This window comes from Canis lupus, chromosome 7 (genome assembly GCF_011100685.1).
Source record: "Canis lupus familiaris isolate Mischka breed German Shepherd chromosome 7, alternate assembly UU_Cfam_GSD_1.0, whole genome shotgun sequence".
In the NCBI taxonomy this organism is placed as follows: domain Eukaryota; kingdom Metazoa; phylum Chordata; class Mammalia; order Carnivora; family Canidae; genus Canis; species Canis lupus.
The window spans coordinates 24,493,850-24,508,030 of NC_049228.1; the positions used below are offsets into that span (position 1 = coordinate 24,493,850).

A 14,181-nucleotide genomic window follows, 5' to 3' on the forward strand; every position below is an offset into this window, starting at 1 on the left:
TTTGCTGTACTTTTCCTTCTTCCCATGCACTATTATGTAATGTTTGTTATGTTTATTGTTTATTAACTGTATACTGTTTATTAACTCTATGTTAGAATATAGGCTCACAGAGGCAAGTATTTTTTTATTTTAGGTTCATTGATCGAATCAAGCACACAGAATAGTATCTATCTCTGAATAGGTGTTTGGTCAAGTGAATAATAAAATCTGTTTAGTTTCTTTAAAGATTTTATTTACTTATTCATGAGAGACATGGGGGGCGGGGGCGGGCAAAGACACAGGCAGAGGAAGAAGCAGGCTCCTTGCAGGGAGCCCGATGTAGGACTTGATCCCGGGACTCCAGGATCACGCACTGGGCTGAAGGGAGGCACTTAACTGCTAAGCCACCCAGGCATCCCATAAAATCTGTTTTAAAGAGTTCTCTGGTGGGGGTTGCCTGGGTGGCACAGCTGGTTAAGCATCCAATTCTTGGTTTCGGTTCAGGGTCATGGGATCAAGCCCTGCCTTGGGCTCCATGTTCAGCATAGAGTCTGCTTAAAGCTTCTCTATCCCTCTCCCTCTTCACCACCCCTCCTCCAGATCAATCAATCAATCTTTTTGTTTGTTTGTTTGTTTGTTTGTTTGTTTTTAAAGAGTACTCTGGTCACACTGTGGGACTGGATAGGACAGTGGTCATGAGCAGCTGGAGGAAGAGCTAACATCCATTTCTCTCAGCACCACTGCTAACACCCAAATCCAAGCCACCATCTTCTCTTACCTATCACACTCCAGACACAGACTTCTTTTCACTTTCTTAAGCATATAAAAATCTTTAAGGCCTTCGTACTTGCTGCTTCTGCCTACATGGCTCGTTCACCAGATTTTGGCATGCTAGCTACTTTTTTCATTCAAATATACCATTCCTCAGAGCACTTTCATTGACAATCAAAAGAAGGGAGCTCTCTTCACTCTGCATCAACATCATTCTCCTTCATAAACCTCAGATTGTGCTGACATAACTGTTTAAGTACTATCTTTCTTTCACTGGAATGCAAGCTCCAGAAAAGCAGGGTCCTTCCTTATCAATACTTTATCTCCAGTGCCTAGAAAAGGGCCTAGCACTTAGTAGATGTTCAATACTTACTACTGAAAGAGGTCACTGCATCAGATCAGGTTAGAGGGTATGGTAGACTACCAAAGTGAAAAGATTCTAAAGATTCTTAAGAAGTAGATTCAACAGGAGTTGATGACTCAGTAGATGTTGGGGATTAAGAAAAGAAAAGCATTAAGGACCACTTCCAGGTTTCTGCTTTGAGCCGCTGGATCATTTCTTCATCGAGATGAAGGTTACTGGAGGAGGCAAAGGTCTAGGATAGCTTATCAGTTCAGCTTTGGCTTTTGGATTTGTTGTGCTTCTGAAACATCCAAGCAGACATGTAAGTCCTTAGCCAAATATCTGGATCTGGGCTAAATATAAAGATGAGAGTGAATGTTTATAGATGAAAGTAGAGGAATAAACAAGACACAAAGAAGTGTCAAATGAGCTCCTGAAGGCTGGAGCTCTGTGGAACTTCAAGTTAATAACTAGAGGAAAAAAAAGTAAGCAAAAGTAAAATGAGAAGATGAGAAGGAGATAAAAAAAAAAATAAGACAGAAGCCAAGGGAGAACGTTTCAAAAAAGGGAAGTTTTACATCTTTATACTATTTGGATAACTGTTGAGAAATCAACTAAGATGGGATCCCTGGGTGGCACAGCGGTTTGGCGTCTGCCTTTGGCTCAGGGCGCGATCCTGGAGACCCGGGATCGAGTCCCACGTCGGGCTCCCGGTGCATGGAGCCTGCTCCTCCCTCTGCCTGTGTCTCTGCCTCTCTCTCTCTCTCTCTGTGTGACTATCATAAATAAATTAAAAAATAAAAAAAAGAGTAATCAACTAAGATAAAAATGGAAACATGTTCACTGATTTTGTTAGTGATTTCATCAAAAAAGTTTCAATATGGGGCACCTGAGTGGTTCAGTCTATTAGGTGTCTGACTCTTGATTTTGGCTCAGGTCATGATCTAGGGTCATGAGGTTGAGCCTGGTGTCTTTCTGCTGGGCATGGAGAAAAGAAGAAAGGAAAGGAAAGGAAAGGAAAGGAAAGGAAAGGAAGGAAAGGAAAGGAAAAGGAAAGGAAAACTGAAAGGAAGGAACAGAAAGGAGACAGGAAAGGAAAGGAAATTAATCCCAACCAAGTCCTTCCCTTCCTTCAACCAGGCCCGTCATCCCTTCCCGAAAGCCCTTCCCCCCTTCCAGCATTCCCCCCTCCCTTCCCTTCCCTTCCCCCTTCCCTTCCCTTCCCTTCCGCCTTCCCTCCCGCCCTTCCTTCCCTCCCTTCCCTTCCCTTCCTTCGCCCTTCCCTCCCTTCCCTTCCCCCCTCCTTCCCTTCCCTCCTTCCCCTTCCCTTCCCTTCCTTGCCCTTCCCTTCCCTTCCTTCCTCCCTTCCCTTCCTTCCCGTCCCTTCCCCCCCCTTCCATTCCCTTCCCTCCCTTGCCCTTCCCTTCCCTTCCCGCCCTTCCCTCCCCTTCCCTTCCCTTCCTCCCTTCCCTCCTTCCCTTCCCTCCCCCTCCCCCCCCCTCCTCAAAGCCTCTTCCCTCCCCCCCCCTGTCTCTCTCCTCCCTCCCTCATCTCTCCTCCCATCTCCCTTCCTTCCTTCCTTCCTTCCCCCTTCCGTCCCTCCCTCCCTCCCGTCCCTCTCCCCCTCCCTCCCTTCCCCCCTTCCTCCAGGAAAACCGAAAGAAAGAAAGAAAGCAAGCTTCAAAGGAATGATAAGGAAAAAGACCACAGTAGAGAGGCTGAAAAGCCAAAAACATCAAAGATATGCTTTAGAACTTTTACATAATATAAAAAGCCCATCCAAGCTAGGGCTCATTTTTCTAAAATTTAGCCATGATCAGCTGGCTTCCCTAGGGAAAAAACAACAACAACAACAACAACAACCAAAAACCTAAATGTTCCCAAATGAAAGAACACTGGATTCTTCAAAAGTGTCTGAAGATTTATGTTTGTTTATAATGAAACAAATTAGTATATTAATTTACTTTTTTAAGCTGCTTTGTTTTACAACTTACTTTCATTGTTCATAAAAGCACATATTTAGAAATTCTGCTTTTTCAAGAGTATGGAGAAATGTACTCTCATATTGCTAGTAGAAAGCAATTTTGCAATATGCATAAACAATTTAAATATGATTATAATCTGACCCAGCAATTACATTCCTCAGGGTTAATCCAAAAGACATCATTAAATAAGTATGCGAAGATGGAAATTTAAGGATGTTTAATAGGAAAAATCTGGAAATAAGTGTCCATTAAAACTAAGTATAAAACTAGTTAAGTAAAAAAAATTTTTTTTTAAGATATTATTTATCTATGAGAGAGAGACAGAGAGAGAGAGAGAGAGGCAGAGACACAGGCAGAGGGAGAAGCAGGCTTCATGCAGGGAGCCCGACCTGGGACTCCATCCAGGTCTCCAGGATCATGCCCTGGGCCAAAGGCGGTGCCAAACCGCTGAGCCACCCGGGCTGCCCTGGTTAAGTAAAATTATGGTATACATAATAAGATACCAATCAGTCATTAAAAAAACTAAGGCAGCTCTATGTGTAATAATAGTTCCTGAGTACGTTTTCATATATACAAATTTCCAGGCACCAATCATATATTAACTCATTAAATCCTAACAATCCGATGAGATAAGTGTTACTAATATCACTCTTTTAAAGATAGAGAAAATGTAATTTATTTAAGATTGCTGGATAAATTGTGGGAGATGGGATTTGAACTCCAGTAGTCTGGCTCTAGCATCCATGCTTTTAACCACTACATGTCTGTAGTGACACAGGCATGTCATAATATATTATTAATGAAATATTTATATTAAATAATATATTTAATATATTATTAAATGAAAAAGAGTCACCAGGAATTTTCGAAAGAAAACACATAGATGTTCATCCTTGTACACTGTTCTTCTGGATTTTCATCCTTGTACACTGTTCTTCTGGATTTATCTCCTACCTCCCATTTTCTTAACTATAATCCACAAACCCATATTAAAAATTATATATACATATACATGTGTATGAATGGAAATAGGCAATGCTCACTTACATATTCATACATTGAAGCATGGGAGGAAGATTTTTATGCCAAATTTTTATTATGGTTATCTCTAGGGATGAAATTGTGAGTGGATTTTCTTTATCTCTGTAATATTTATATGCATATATAAGATACTAGATGAGCTTGGAGGAGGGGGGAGAAAAACATTGTCATTTTTTTTAAGGTTTTCTTTTACTATGTAATCTCTACTCCCAACATGGGGCTTGAACTTACAACTCTGAGATCAAGAGTTGCATCCTCCAACTGAGCCAGCCAGGTACCCCCTGTCATTTATTTATTTGTTTGTTTATTTGTTTGTTTATTTATTTATTTTTTAAGACTTTATTTGAGAGAGTGACAGAGAGAGCACAAGCAGAGGCAGAGAGAGAGGGACAAGCAGACTTCCTGCTGAGTGGGGAGCCCAAAGTGTGCTTGATCGCTTGATCCCAGGACCCTGAGATCATGACCTGAGCCAAAAACAGACACTTAACTGACTGAGCCACCCAGGTGCCCCCACCCATCATTTACTTTTAACCACTATCTGAATGCAAAGAACCCATTCTGATAAAAAATTCTCTGGCAAAATAATGGCTAAGATTTATTTTGACTGATCATTTCTTTCTTTTTTTAAGATTTATTTATTCATGAGAGACACAGAGAGAGAGGCAGAAACATGGCAGAGGGAGAAACAGGCTCTCCAGAGGGAGCCTGATGTGGGATCATGCCCTGAGCCAAAGGCAGATGCTCAATCACTGAGCCACCCATGTGTCCCTGACTGATCATTTCTAATCTATAATGTATTGTATGCTGTGACTATAATGTATTATATGCTGTTTCATATAATAAATGAATCAGATTTGGGGGAAATGAATGGACACTGCCAATATCCTAAATGATTTGATGATGCTACCTATGATAATGAATCATTCCTTTAGCTCAATAGCTTTCTAGTTACTTGGTAGACTATTTCTAACTCAAAAGAAAGTAGCTCCCATTCAGAAAGTAGGTGTCTTTAAATCATATTGAACAACAGAGACCTTCACCTATATTTATACTGCTTAAAAAATATCATAAATCCGGCTTTGCAATCATTAAGCCAAAAGACTAGGCAATCTGGGGCCTTGGCTCCCTCAATTATCAACTACAGGAGAAAAATGAATAGTTTTCTCTAATTAACAAAATTCACAATTCTCTTACAAATAACACCTGGACATTTAATGTGTGTTACTGGTTAATTCATGCTGGGTTCATAAGCACTTTGAACTATCCCTAAGTGTGTTATTTTTATGTAAACAAATATACATTCTTTTATATGGCTTAAGATTAGAAGCTAAATGCTAGTCACTGTCATGTATGTTTGGGATATTGTTTCCCTGGGTGGGGGCAATCAGATCAATTTGGTACACTTCAGTTCAGCTTATATATACTGTCTCTAGTGGGGTAAGCTCTGGGATTCATACGAGGAAGGGGTAAAATATAAGCCAATAGTAGTGAGAAACCTCTCCTTTTTAATCTTCTCTAACTAGGCAAATTCTACAAGGTACTAGATGAGCATCCATGTATTTCTGGAAAATTCAAAAGTCTTTCTGTCCAGGGGCCAGAGAATGTCCTCTGCACAGGCCATATCTGAATTAACATGAACAAAAATAAATGAAAATAATGCAATCAAACAAAAAATATCTGTCCATCAGGAAGATAATTTACCAGACAGATACAGTATTAGGCAGGCTGACAGGGAATACCCAGACAGGAAATCCTGGGTTACCCCCCAAAGACAGATTAAGTGTGTGCTGACAGCACCAGTAAAGAAAAATCACCAAAAAAAAAAAAAAAAAGTTTTGGGAAAGATGTAATATCTGAATCTCAAAAATAAGTTAGACATGATAGGAAAAATCATCTTTGTTGGACTTCCTTCTTACACTCTCTTTATGTTTAAGTACTTTTTTTAGTCTGAATTATATAATACTTTGACTGCTTAGGCATTCTAAATGTCTTATCCCAGCCCTATACAGATAGAATCTTTTTTACTGAAAATACTTTAAGTATCTTCCCAACTTCCTAAATAACTTTGGTATAAGAATTGTTTATATCGGGATCCCTGGGTGGCGCAGCGGTTTGGCGCCTGCCTTTGGCCTAGGGCGCGATCCTGGAGACTTAGGATCGAATCCCACATCGGGCTCCTGGTGCATGGAGCCTGCTTCTCCCTCTGCCTGTGTCTCTGCCTCTCTCTCTCTCTCTCTGTGACTATCATAAATAAAAAAAAAAATAAAAAAAAAAGAATTGTTTATATCTATTTCATGATTGGATTGTTTGTTGTACTGGGTGTTATTCTGTATGTTGACATATTGAACACCAATAAAAAATAAATTTATTAAAAAAAAGAATTGTTTATATCTAAACTCAAAATGATTTAATGAACAATTTAAAGTACAATTTAAAAACTTCACAAAAAATAATACATAGGTCCCATATTATGTCATATCTTTGTCAAGGTCTGTAAGTTACGGAAGCTCTCGTAAAATACCAAGTGGCTCTCTGAAGACACCAAGTCGTTATCTTTTGTGAAATTTGGGAAAATGATGGGGAATCTAGAGATTCTAAATTTCCTTGTGAATATAACAGTAATCACAATAATGACAGCTAACATTAATTAGGCAATAAAATTTTCTAGACACATTGAGTATTTTTATGTATCATCACATTGAATTATTACAACAATACCATAAATTAGTTACCTTTTTTTTTTTTTTAAGATTTCATTTATCTATTCATGAGAGACACAGAAAGACAGGCAGAGACCTAGGCAGAGGGAGAAGCAGGCTCCCTGCTGGGTGCTTGATATAGGACTCCATCCCAGGACCCCAGGATCATGCTCTGAGCGGAAGACAGACGCTCAACCACTGAGCCACCCAGGCGCCCCCCATAAATTAGTTTCTATTATTATCTTAAAACTCAGGGTCTGAGCACTTAAGAGTAATTTGCCCAAGGTCATATACTAGAGCTGAAATTAGAACCAAATCTGAGTCCAGAGTCTGCAATTTTAACAATTATGTTTTACTGGGAAAGGGTGGGCCGGCATGGTTTTTGAATAAATAAGGCAATTATCGCCTTCTGCAACAGAATGTCATCTTTGACTGGAGGACAAAAACTGATTGACTGAATTCCTTTCACCAACTCTGCAGCAAATGTCTTGCTATTACCACACTATTAAAGCTCCTTTGATATGTTGACATAAAATTCAACAAGGTAATTATAATTGAATTCTAAAGTGTCTTATAAATTTCTAGCTCTCAGAGAAAGAAGTGCAAATTGAAATGCAGCAGTTTCTTTTTTTAGTCAGTATACTAGAAAAACTTTCTAATAATTCAATTCTATGTTTAGGTATCTCCACGGATGTTATTATGGTAAGAAGTATTTTAAGAAAAAGGCTGGCATCATTTTGACAGAAAACAGGTTTTAACTTTCATATCATCCAACTTGTATGAATGAAAACAACTTTATATGTTACTGGAAAGAGTGCTATGACAGCAAAATTAAGTAGATTATAAGAAAAGTAAAGAAACAAAATCAAATTAACAACAACTACAAAGGATGGGAGGAGAGAATCAGAGTTCCTTACGGAAGTCTTTTTGTGTTCAATAATCTATAATGTGTCAAAGCCTATAAATTTGAATTATGCTCAATTTAAAGATAAAAACAGACTTACCTTTAGGAGAGCCAAGGCTACATGAAAGATTATATTCAAACCCTGAAATAGAAAAAGACTCCAAATCAATACAGCCATATATAATCACTATTTTACTAAGTATTTTCCCATACATCTCTAATAAAATCCATGGTTGCTTTCATCTTCACATAGAGTAATAATTAAACCATGAGATTTTTTTTGAAAGGCATCTTCCTTCTCTATGAGGCTTCCTGCAAATTTTTGGTGTTACCTAACTAATGTTCACATAAAATTGCTGTTCTTACAATAAATTATTTTCCCTTAATTCTCCAATAAATTATTCAATAAACTATTTTTCCTTCAATTTCTGGATTATCTTCATGGGTCTAAGGCGTGTGAAAGTGAAGTTCTTTGATCAACATACGAATGATGCAGAAGTCTAAAATTAACTGAAATTCCTAATCCCAGTATGTATATTTTGGTTAAATGGCCAGCAATAGACAAAACAATACAGTGTTGCTGATAATTGGGACAGGTTATATGAGGGCAGTTATAAGCATCACACTGGATTTCTACTACTTGTTCTTATTGTGCTTTCAAGTAGTATTTGTAAAACTAGAGGTGTGTAATAAGGGGCTATCTGCTAGACTGCCTTTTCTTTTTTTTTTTTTTTCTCTCTGAAAACCAAAGTAATATCTCTTTAGGAATAAACAGCTTGTTAAGAAGTCATATTGGAGTTGAATTTTGAGCTCTGAGTTCAGCCCAGTGACTCCAAAGAGCAGTTGAGATGTGAAGTTCAAAATATAGGAAATCTTAAATGCTCAAGATGACGGAGTCAGAAACAAAGCTGCCATGAAATATGCTGCTTCCTTGCCATGTAAGTCATCGTGCAGGAGAAGAAAGATCTTTCAAGCATGTGTTGACATCTCCCATACGTCCAGGGTCTATGTGCCCTGTTCATCTTGGTCACAAAGTCTATCTGCCTTTTGGATACAGAGTTGTACCAGATGTATTATGCAAAGCACTTCTAATATACCATCCCTTTCCTGTCTCTAAAATCAGAAATGAGGATTAAGACTAGGTACTCAGAGTAAATTCCTGTTATAATTTGCCAATCTTTCATGGTGCCTGGGTGGCTTAGTTGGTTAATCATTTGCCTTTGGCTCAGGTTATGATCCCAGGATCCTGAGATTGAACTCTGCATTGGGGCTTCCCTGCTCATTGGGGAATCTGGTTCTCCCTCTCCCCCTGCTGCTTCTCTAGCCTGTTCTAATAGATAAATACAATCTTAAAAAAAAAAAAACTTGCTGATATTTTCATAGTCAACTACCTAAAGTATTATTTAATTGTAGAAGGGATGAATAAACATAAAATATTTGGTTGGAGGTTTGCGGTTTACTCCGCTAACTCTTTAAGAAACCAAAGCAGCATGACGTATAACCAGGCCAGGAGACAAAACCGAATCAGCACAGTTCATTAGCACACCAAGCAATGAGTCTAGACTTGTTTTGATCATAATTTACCACTTAGAGAAAAGAAGACTATTGTAAATGAAGAAGCTTGGGTTACAATTAAGCAAAATTTTCTTTCCTTTTTTTTTTTTTTAGCTGTCATTTTTAAGTAATCTCTACAGTCAATGTGGGGCTCAAATCTAAACCCTGAGATCAAGAGTGGCACATTTCACTGACTGAGCCAGCCAGGTGTCCCCCAAATTCACTTTCCTAATCTAAATTTGGGCCCTCATTTACTAGTTGCTGCCCACTGCTGCCAAAACCTGCAGTCCAAACCTGTTGCCCTATTCCACTCCCCTCCCCACATCACAGCTGCTTGGTAGTGGTGAACTGTTACAACCAGAGTGCTTATCAACCTGGCATTAGGCCCAAGTCCACAATGTCTCTGGATCTTGTTTTTCTAGTCACTGCTCAAAATGTAAACCCCTCTTGTCTCCAGTTCTCTAATCCTTATAATGCTCTGGTCCTTTCTTCTAAGTAAGATTCCCACTCCTTCCCTCCTAAGTCCCTTCAGGGTATGCTTTGGAAATTCCACTCCATGTTCAACCAACTCTGCTATATTCTCAATCTCCTTGCTTTCACAGGGAGAGTGAAATTTCACTGATTCTCATAACAACCTCTATTGTGATTCCCATTTTTCGGAATGTGAACTTGACTAGCCTAAGGTTATAATGTATTTAGTTGAAGGCTAGGATCCCCCAAGACTCCTAATGTCTGGTTTAAGGTCATTTTCCTTAAAAATTATAGCATTTATACCACTCAGTGCTGGTATAACATACATAGCTAAGTGTTTATTTGAGGACAAAATTTATGAGATTTATTCTTTTCCTTACGGACCCAATGAGGCCAGTTATAGAATCATCATCAAATTATAGTAAGGAAGCTCTTCTTCAATGATCTCAAAGTCAAGTGAGCTACAAGAAACATGAAGAACTTATAAATTAAAAAGAAATTAAAATTTTAAATTTTAAATTAAAATTTAAAAAATTAAATCGCCAAAATAGCACCAACACCACAAAAATGTATTCAAATTTTTATTTTATGTGCACTTTGAATTAGTTTGGGGATATGATTTTATAGTTTATAGGTATCAGAAGTAGTAAACTGAAAGAAAAAGTGTGGTAGATAGGATTAGAGACAAATAGCCTACAGAGACAGCTGTCAGAATTAAAATATTAAATCTGACAGAAATAGAAGCTATACTTTCCTAAAAACTATAAAACATATAGTTGCCTGGGCCCATTTAGTGGAGCTAATAATCCTTCTATAGTTTGTTACTTCATAATGATAATCCAGCAATGTTAATGAGTGTTTACATCGTGTTCAAAATATTCTGCTTAAAAAAGGAAGCATAGCATGTGTTTTAAATAAAAAGGAGATAATTTTTAGTTTGGAAAGCTAAAGCGAGACCTTTCAGTTACCAGAAACAATTTATATATGTAACCTCTTTCAACTGGTACATGGCAACAAGATATTAGTGCATCTGCTAATTGAAGCTCTGGACATTCCCTATAAAAATAAAGAAGACTTCACAAACCTTAAACTAAAATAGAATAGTGTGGCCTGACTATGCAGACAAGATACTTTCAAACCTCTTAAGTTGTTGGAAATCAGGAAAAACTTGGTATTCTATCAAGTTCCTTATTTCACTAGTAAATATATCTTGATTTCTTAAGAGGAGAATAAAGAAGGCAACTTTAGTTGGATATTTTCTTTTAAATGAGACTTATTCTCATTTGGAAATATAATTAGAGGTATCCTTAAATTATGGAAACCTTCCACAGGCCAACATTTGGCCAGTTTAAAAGTGCAGTACCATACACAGATTGGCTTTAAGATGGCAATGTCAATCTTAAAACCTCTTAGCCAACATGAAGTGAATTATTAGGGAACAACTCTTCACTCTTCCAAGCTTCTATGAACTAAATCTGTTGTTACTTTATTATCCATCCACTCCTACACGATCCAACCTTTGACTAATTGAGCTGAAATATATTTGTTGAAATATATTTTTTTAAAGATTTACTTATTTGAGAGAGAGAGAATGGCAGATGGGGAGGGAGAGAATCTTAATCAGACTCTACACTGAATGTGGAGCCTGACTTGGGGCTCTTTCCCATGACCCTAAGACCATGACTTGAGCCAAACCAAGAGTCAGACACTTAACCAACTGTGCCACCCAGGTGCCTCTGAAATACATTTTAAAAAGAATAAGATGTCATACATTTTCAAGATGCCTCCCCTTTTCAGAAATATGTAATCTGTAGCAGTTTTGTTGAGTACAGAGGGGTAAACAAATGTTCCTAATTGGACTCAAAGAGTAAAACATTTGGAGAACTATTAAGACTAAAAATAACATGTAAATATATTGTTATGGGTACTTATTATTTATGGTACAAGGTCTAACTTCAAGCAGAAGATAATAAATAAGAGCCAATATCCACTGAATATTTCCATGTACCAAGAGCTGAGTTAATCACAATGAAAACATGTCCTTATTAAATCCCACAATCCTAAATTCCACTTTCATTCCATCCAAATTGAGACATAGTCAACGTAAATTCCCCAAGGTCACACAGCTACTAAGGGGATTTTAAACTAAGGCAGACAATTCTAGAAGTCATTCTCTTAACCACCAAGTTAGAGAAAATGGCCCATTAAAGAAATGAATACATTCTTTATTTGGGGTTATTTAACATGCCCTCTAATTCCTAGTGGGTTAAAGTGATTTCTTCCATTTGAAGTGAATTTTGAAAGCAGAGAGTAGAAAGATAATAGGTGACTTCTACCCCATATCAAAAAACACTGACAAAGAGCAGCTGACTGCTGCAGGATGTGAGGCCATACAAACCTAGCATGCTGTGGTAAGAAAGGGTCACCACCATCCTCCAGGGACAACAGATGGAGCTCATGACATGACTCCTTAACCGATAGGGAAGCTGCTGTTTCAAAACTGTCACAGCCTGGCAAAATCTTCACTTTGAAAAACACCTACAAGTAATTGCCCCAAATTAAATAATTGCTCCAAAAGTGCAGATCATCGTGTTCCTGGGTAGGCCAACAAGTGAGCGCCCACAATCTTGCATGAAGAAAGGCTGACAGCAAAGCACTCATTGGAACAAAGACACTGAACATTTGGCTCTGATGAGCAGGCAACTGTGGCTCAGAGGGGGCTGCCAGATTGAGTGAGAAGCTGTCATAAACTATGCTGACAGCACCCAGAGCAAATACTCAAGAGGTAGTGCCCAACAGTGCAAAGTGTGCATCAGTGCCGGGGTCCTGAGGGATCCAAATAAAAGGGAAACACATAGTATGTGGAAATGGAAATCCTAACAACAAGGGAGTGAGAAGTGATCAAATCAGAAGTGGCCAAGGTAAACAGAGCTGGCTCACAGACAAAAGTAGTTAAATCTAGAGGGAATGTGTGCTGCCTTTTCTGAACCAACCAACATAGGACTTGTCTTCCTGGGAAGGGGTGATGACTACATGAAATAGTATATAATGAGCATATCAAAGGAACTGAACTAAATATTCAATAAATGCTGGCATATATTATTAGGTTTGCATATTTATTGCTTGTCATGTCTGGCAATATAGACAAATCGATTGATCCATCAATCGAAATAGATATTTTTTTTTTTCTAGAGAAGAGGAGGAGAGTGGGGAGGAGCAGAGGGAAAGAGAGAAGGCTCCCTGCCCAGCACAGACCCTGAGGCAGGGCTTGATCTCACAATCTTGAGCCAAAATCAAGAGTCTGATGTTTGGGACTTCTGGGTGGCTAAGTGGGTTGAACGGCCAGCTCTTGATTTCAGTTTGGATCATGATCTTAGGGTCCTAGAATCGAGCTCCTCATCAGGCTCTGCACTCAGTGTGGAATATGCTTGAGGATTTTCTCTTTTCTTCTCCCTCTGCCCCTTCCCTCACTCACGCTCTTTCTCTCAAATCTTCAAAAAAATAAAGTTAAAAAATGGGAAAAAAAGAATCAGATGCATAACCAATTGAGCCACCCAGATGCCCTTTTAGATGGATTTTTCACTTAATTCTCTCAATAATTCCATGGCTTATGTCACTGCCACAATTTTAGAGATGAGGAAACAGAGGCCCAGAGACATCACTGTTAGTAAATGGTAAAGCCAGGACTAGAACTTATGTCTGTCAGACAAAAACCAAACAAAACCAAAAAAGCCCCAACTCCATAGCTTTTTCAGTAATTTCATCTCTACTGTAAATTCAGTAAGACTCTAAAAAAAAAATTCAGTAAGACTCTGGTTAGCTATCTATGATGAATTAAGAATGGTCATAATTCTTTGACATTTCTCCCATTGAGAGGTAGGGTCTTTGTCCTCTCCCTTTGTTTTTTTTTTTTTTAATTTTTTATTTATTTATGAGAGTCACACAGAGAGAGAGAGGCAGAGACACAGGCAGAGGGAGAAGCAGGCTCCATGCACCGGGAGCCTGACGTGGGATTCGATCCCGGTTCTCCAGGATCGTGCCCTGGGCCAAAGGCAGGTGCCAAACCGCTGTGCCACCCAAGGATCCCTGTCCTCTCCCTTTGAATCAGGGCAGACTATGCTACCACTTTGACCAACAAAATATGGTGGAAGTGAAGTTATGCTCATATTCTGGGCCCAACCCTTAACAGTACAAACTTCTGTGCCCCATCTCCTGGAATGCTCCCTCCAGAAGGCCAGCCACATGTAAGTACAGTTATACTCAGACCCCGTGCTCTAAGAAGCCAAACAAAAGGAAAGGGCCTTCAAGGCAAGATGACATAAGAAACAGAGGCCAATGATCACCCAGGTACCAGATATGTGAATGAAGAAGTAATCTTGAAAGTGAATCCTCCACCTTCAGGTGCCTCAGTTGTGGATCAAAGATAAACCACAC

General features: G+C 38.7%; 1 protein-coding gene across 7 annotated transcripts in view; it reads right to left on the reverse strand.

The window, feature by feature from the left end:
- Window positions 1-14,181, reverse strand: part of RABGAP1L (RAB GTPase activating protein 1 like) — a 744,356-nt gene that overhangs the window by 207,011 nt on the left and 523,164 nt on the right. For all 7 annotated transcript variants that reach the window (XM_038542444.1, XM_038542442.1, XM_038542443.1 and 4 more), the window contains one exon: window positions 7,823-7,864. In XM_038542444.1, the coding sequence (XP_038398372.1) occupies window positions 7,823-7,864 (42 nt within the window). The remainder of the gene's footprint in view (window positions 1-7,822; window positions 7,865-14,181) is intronic.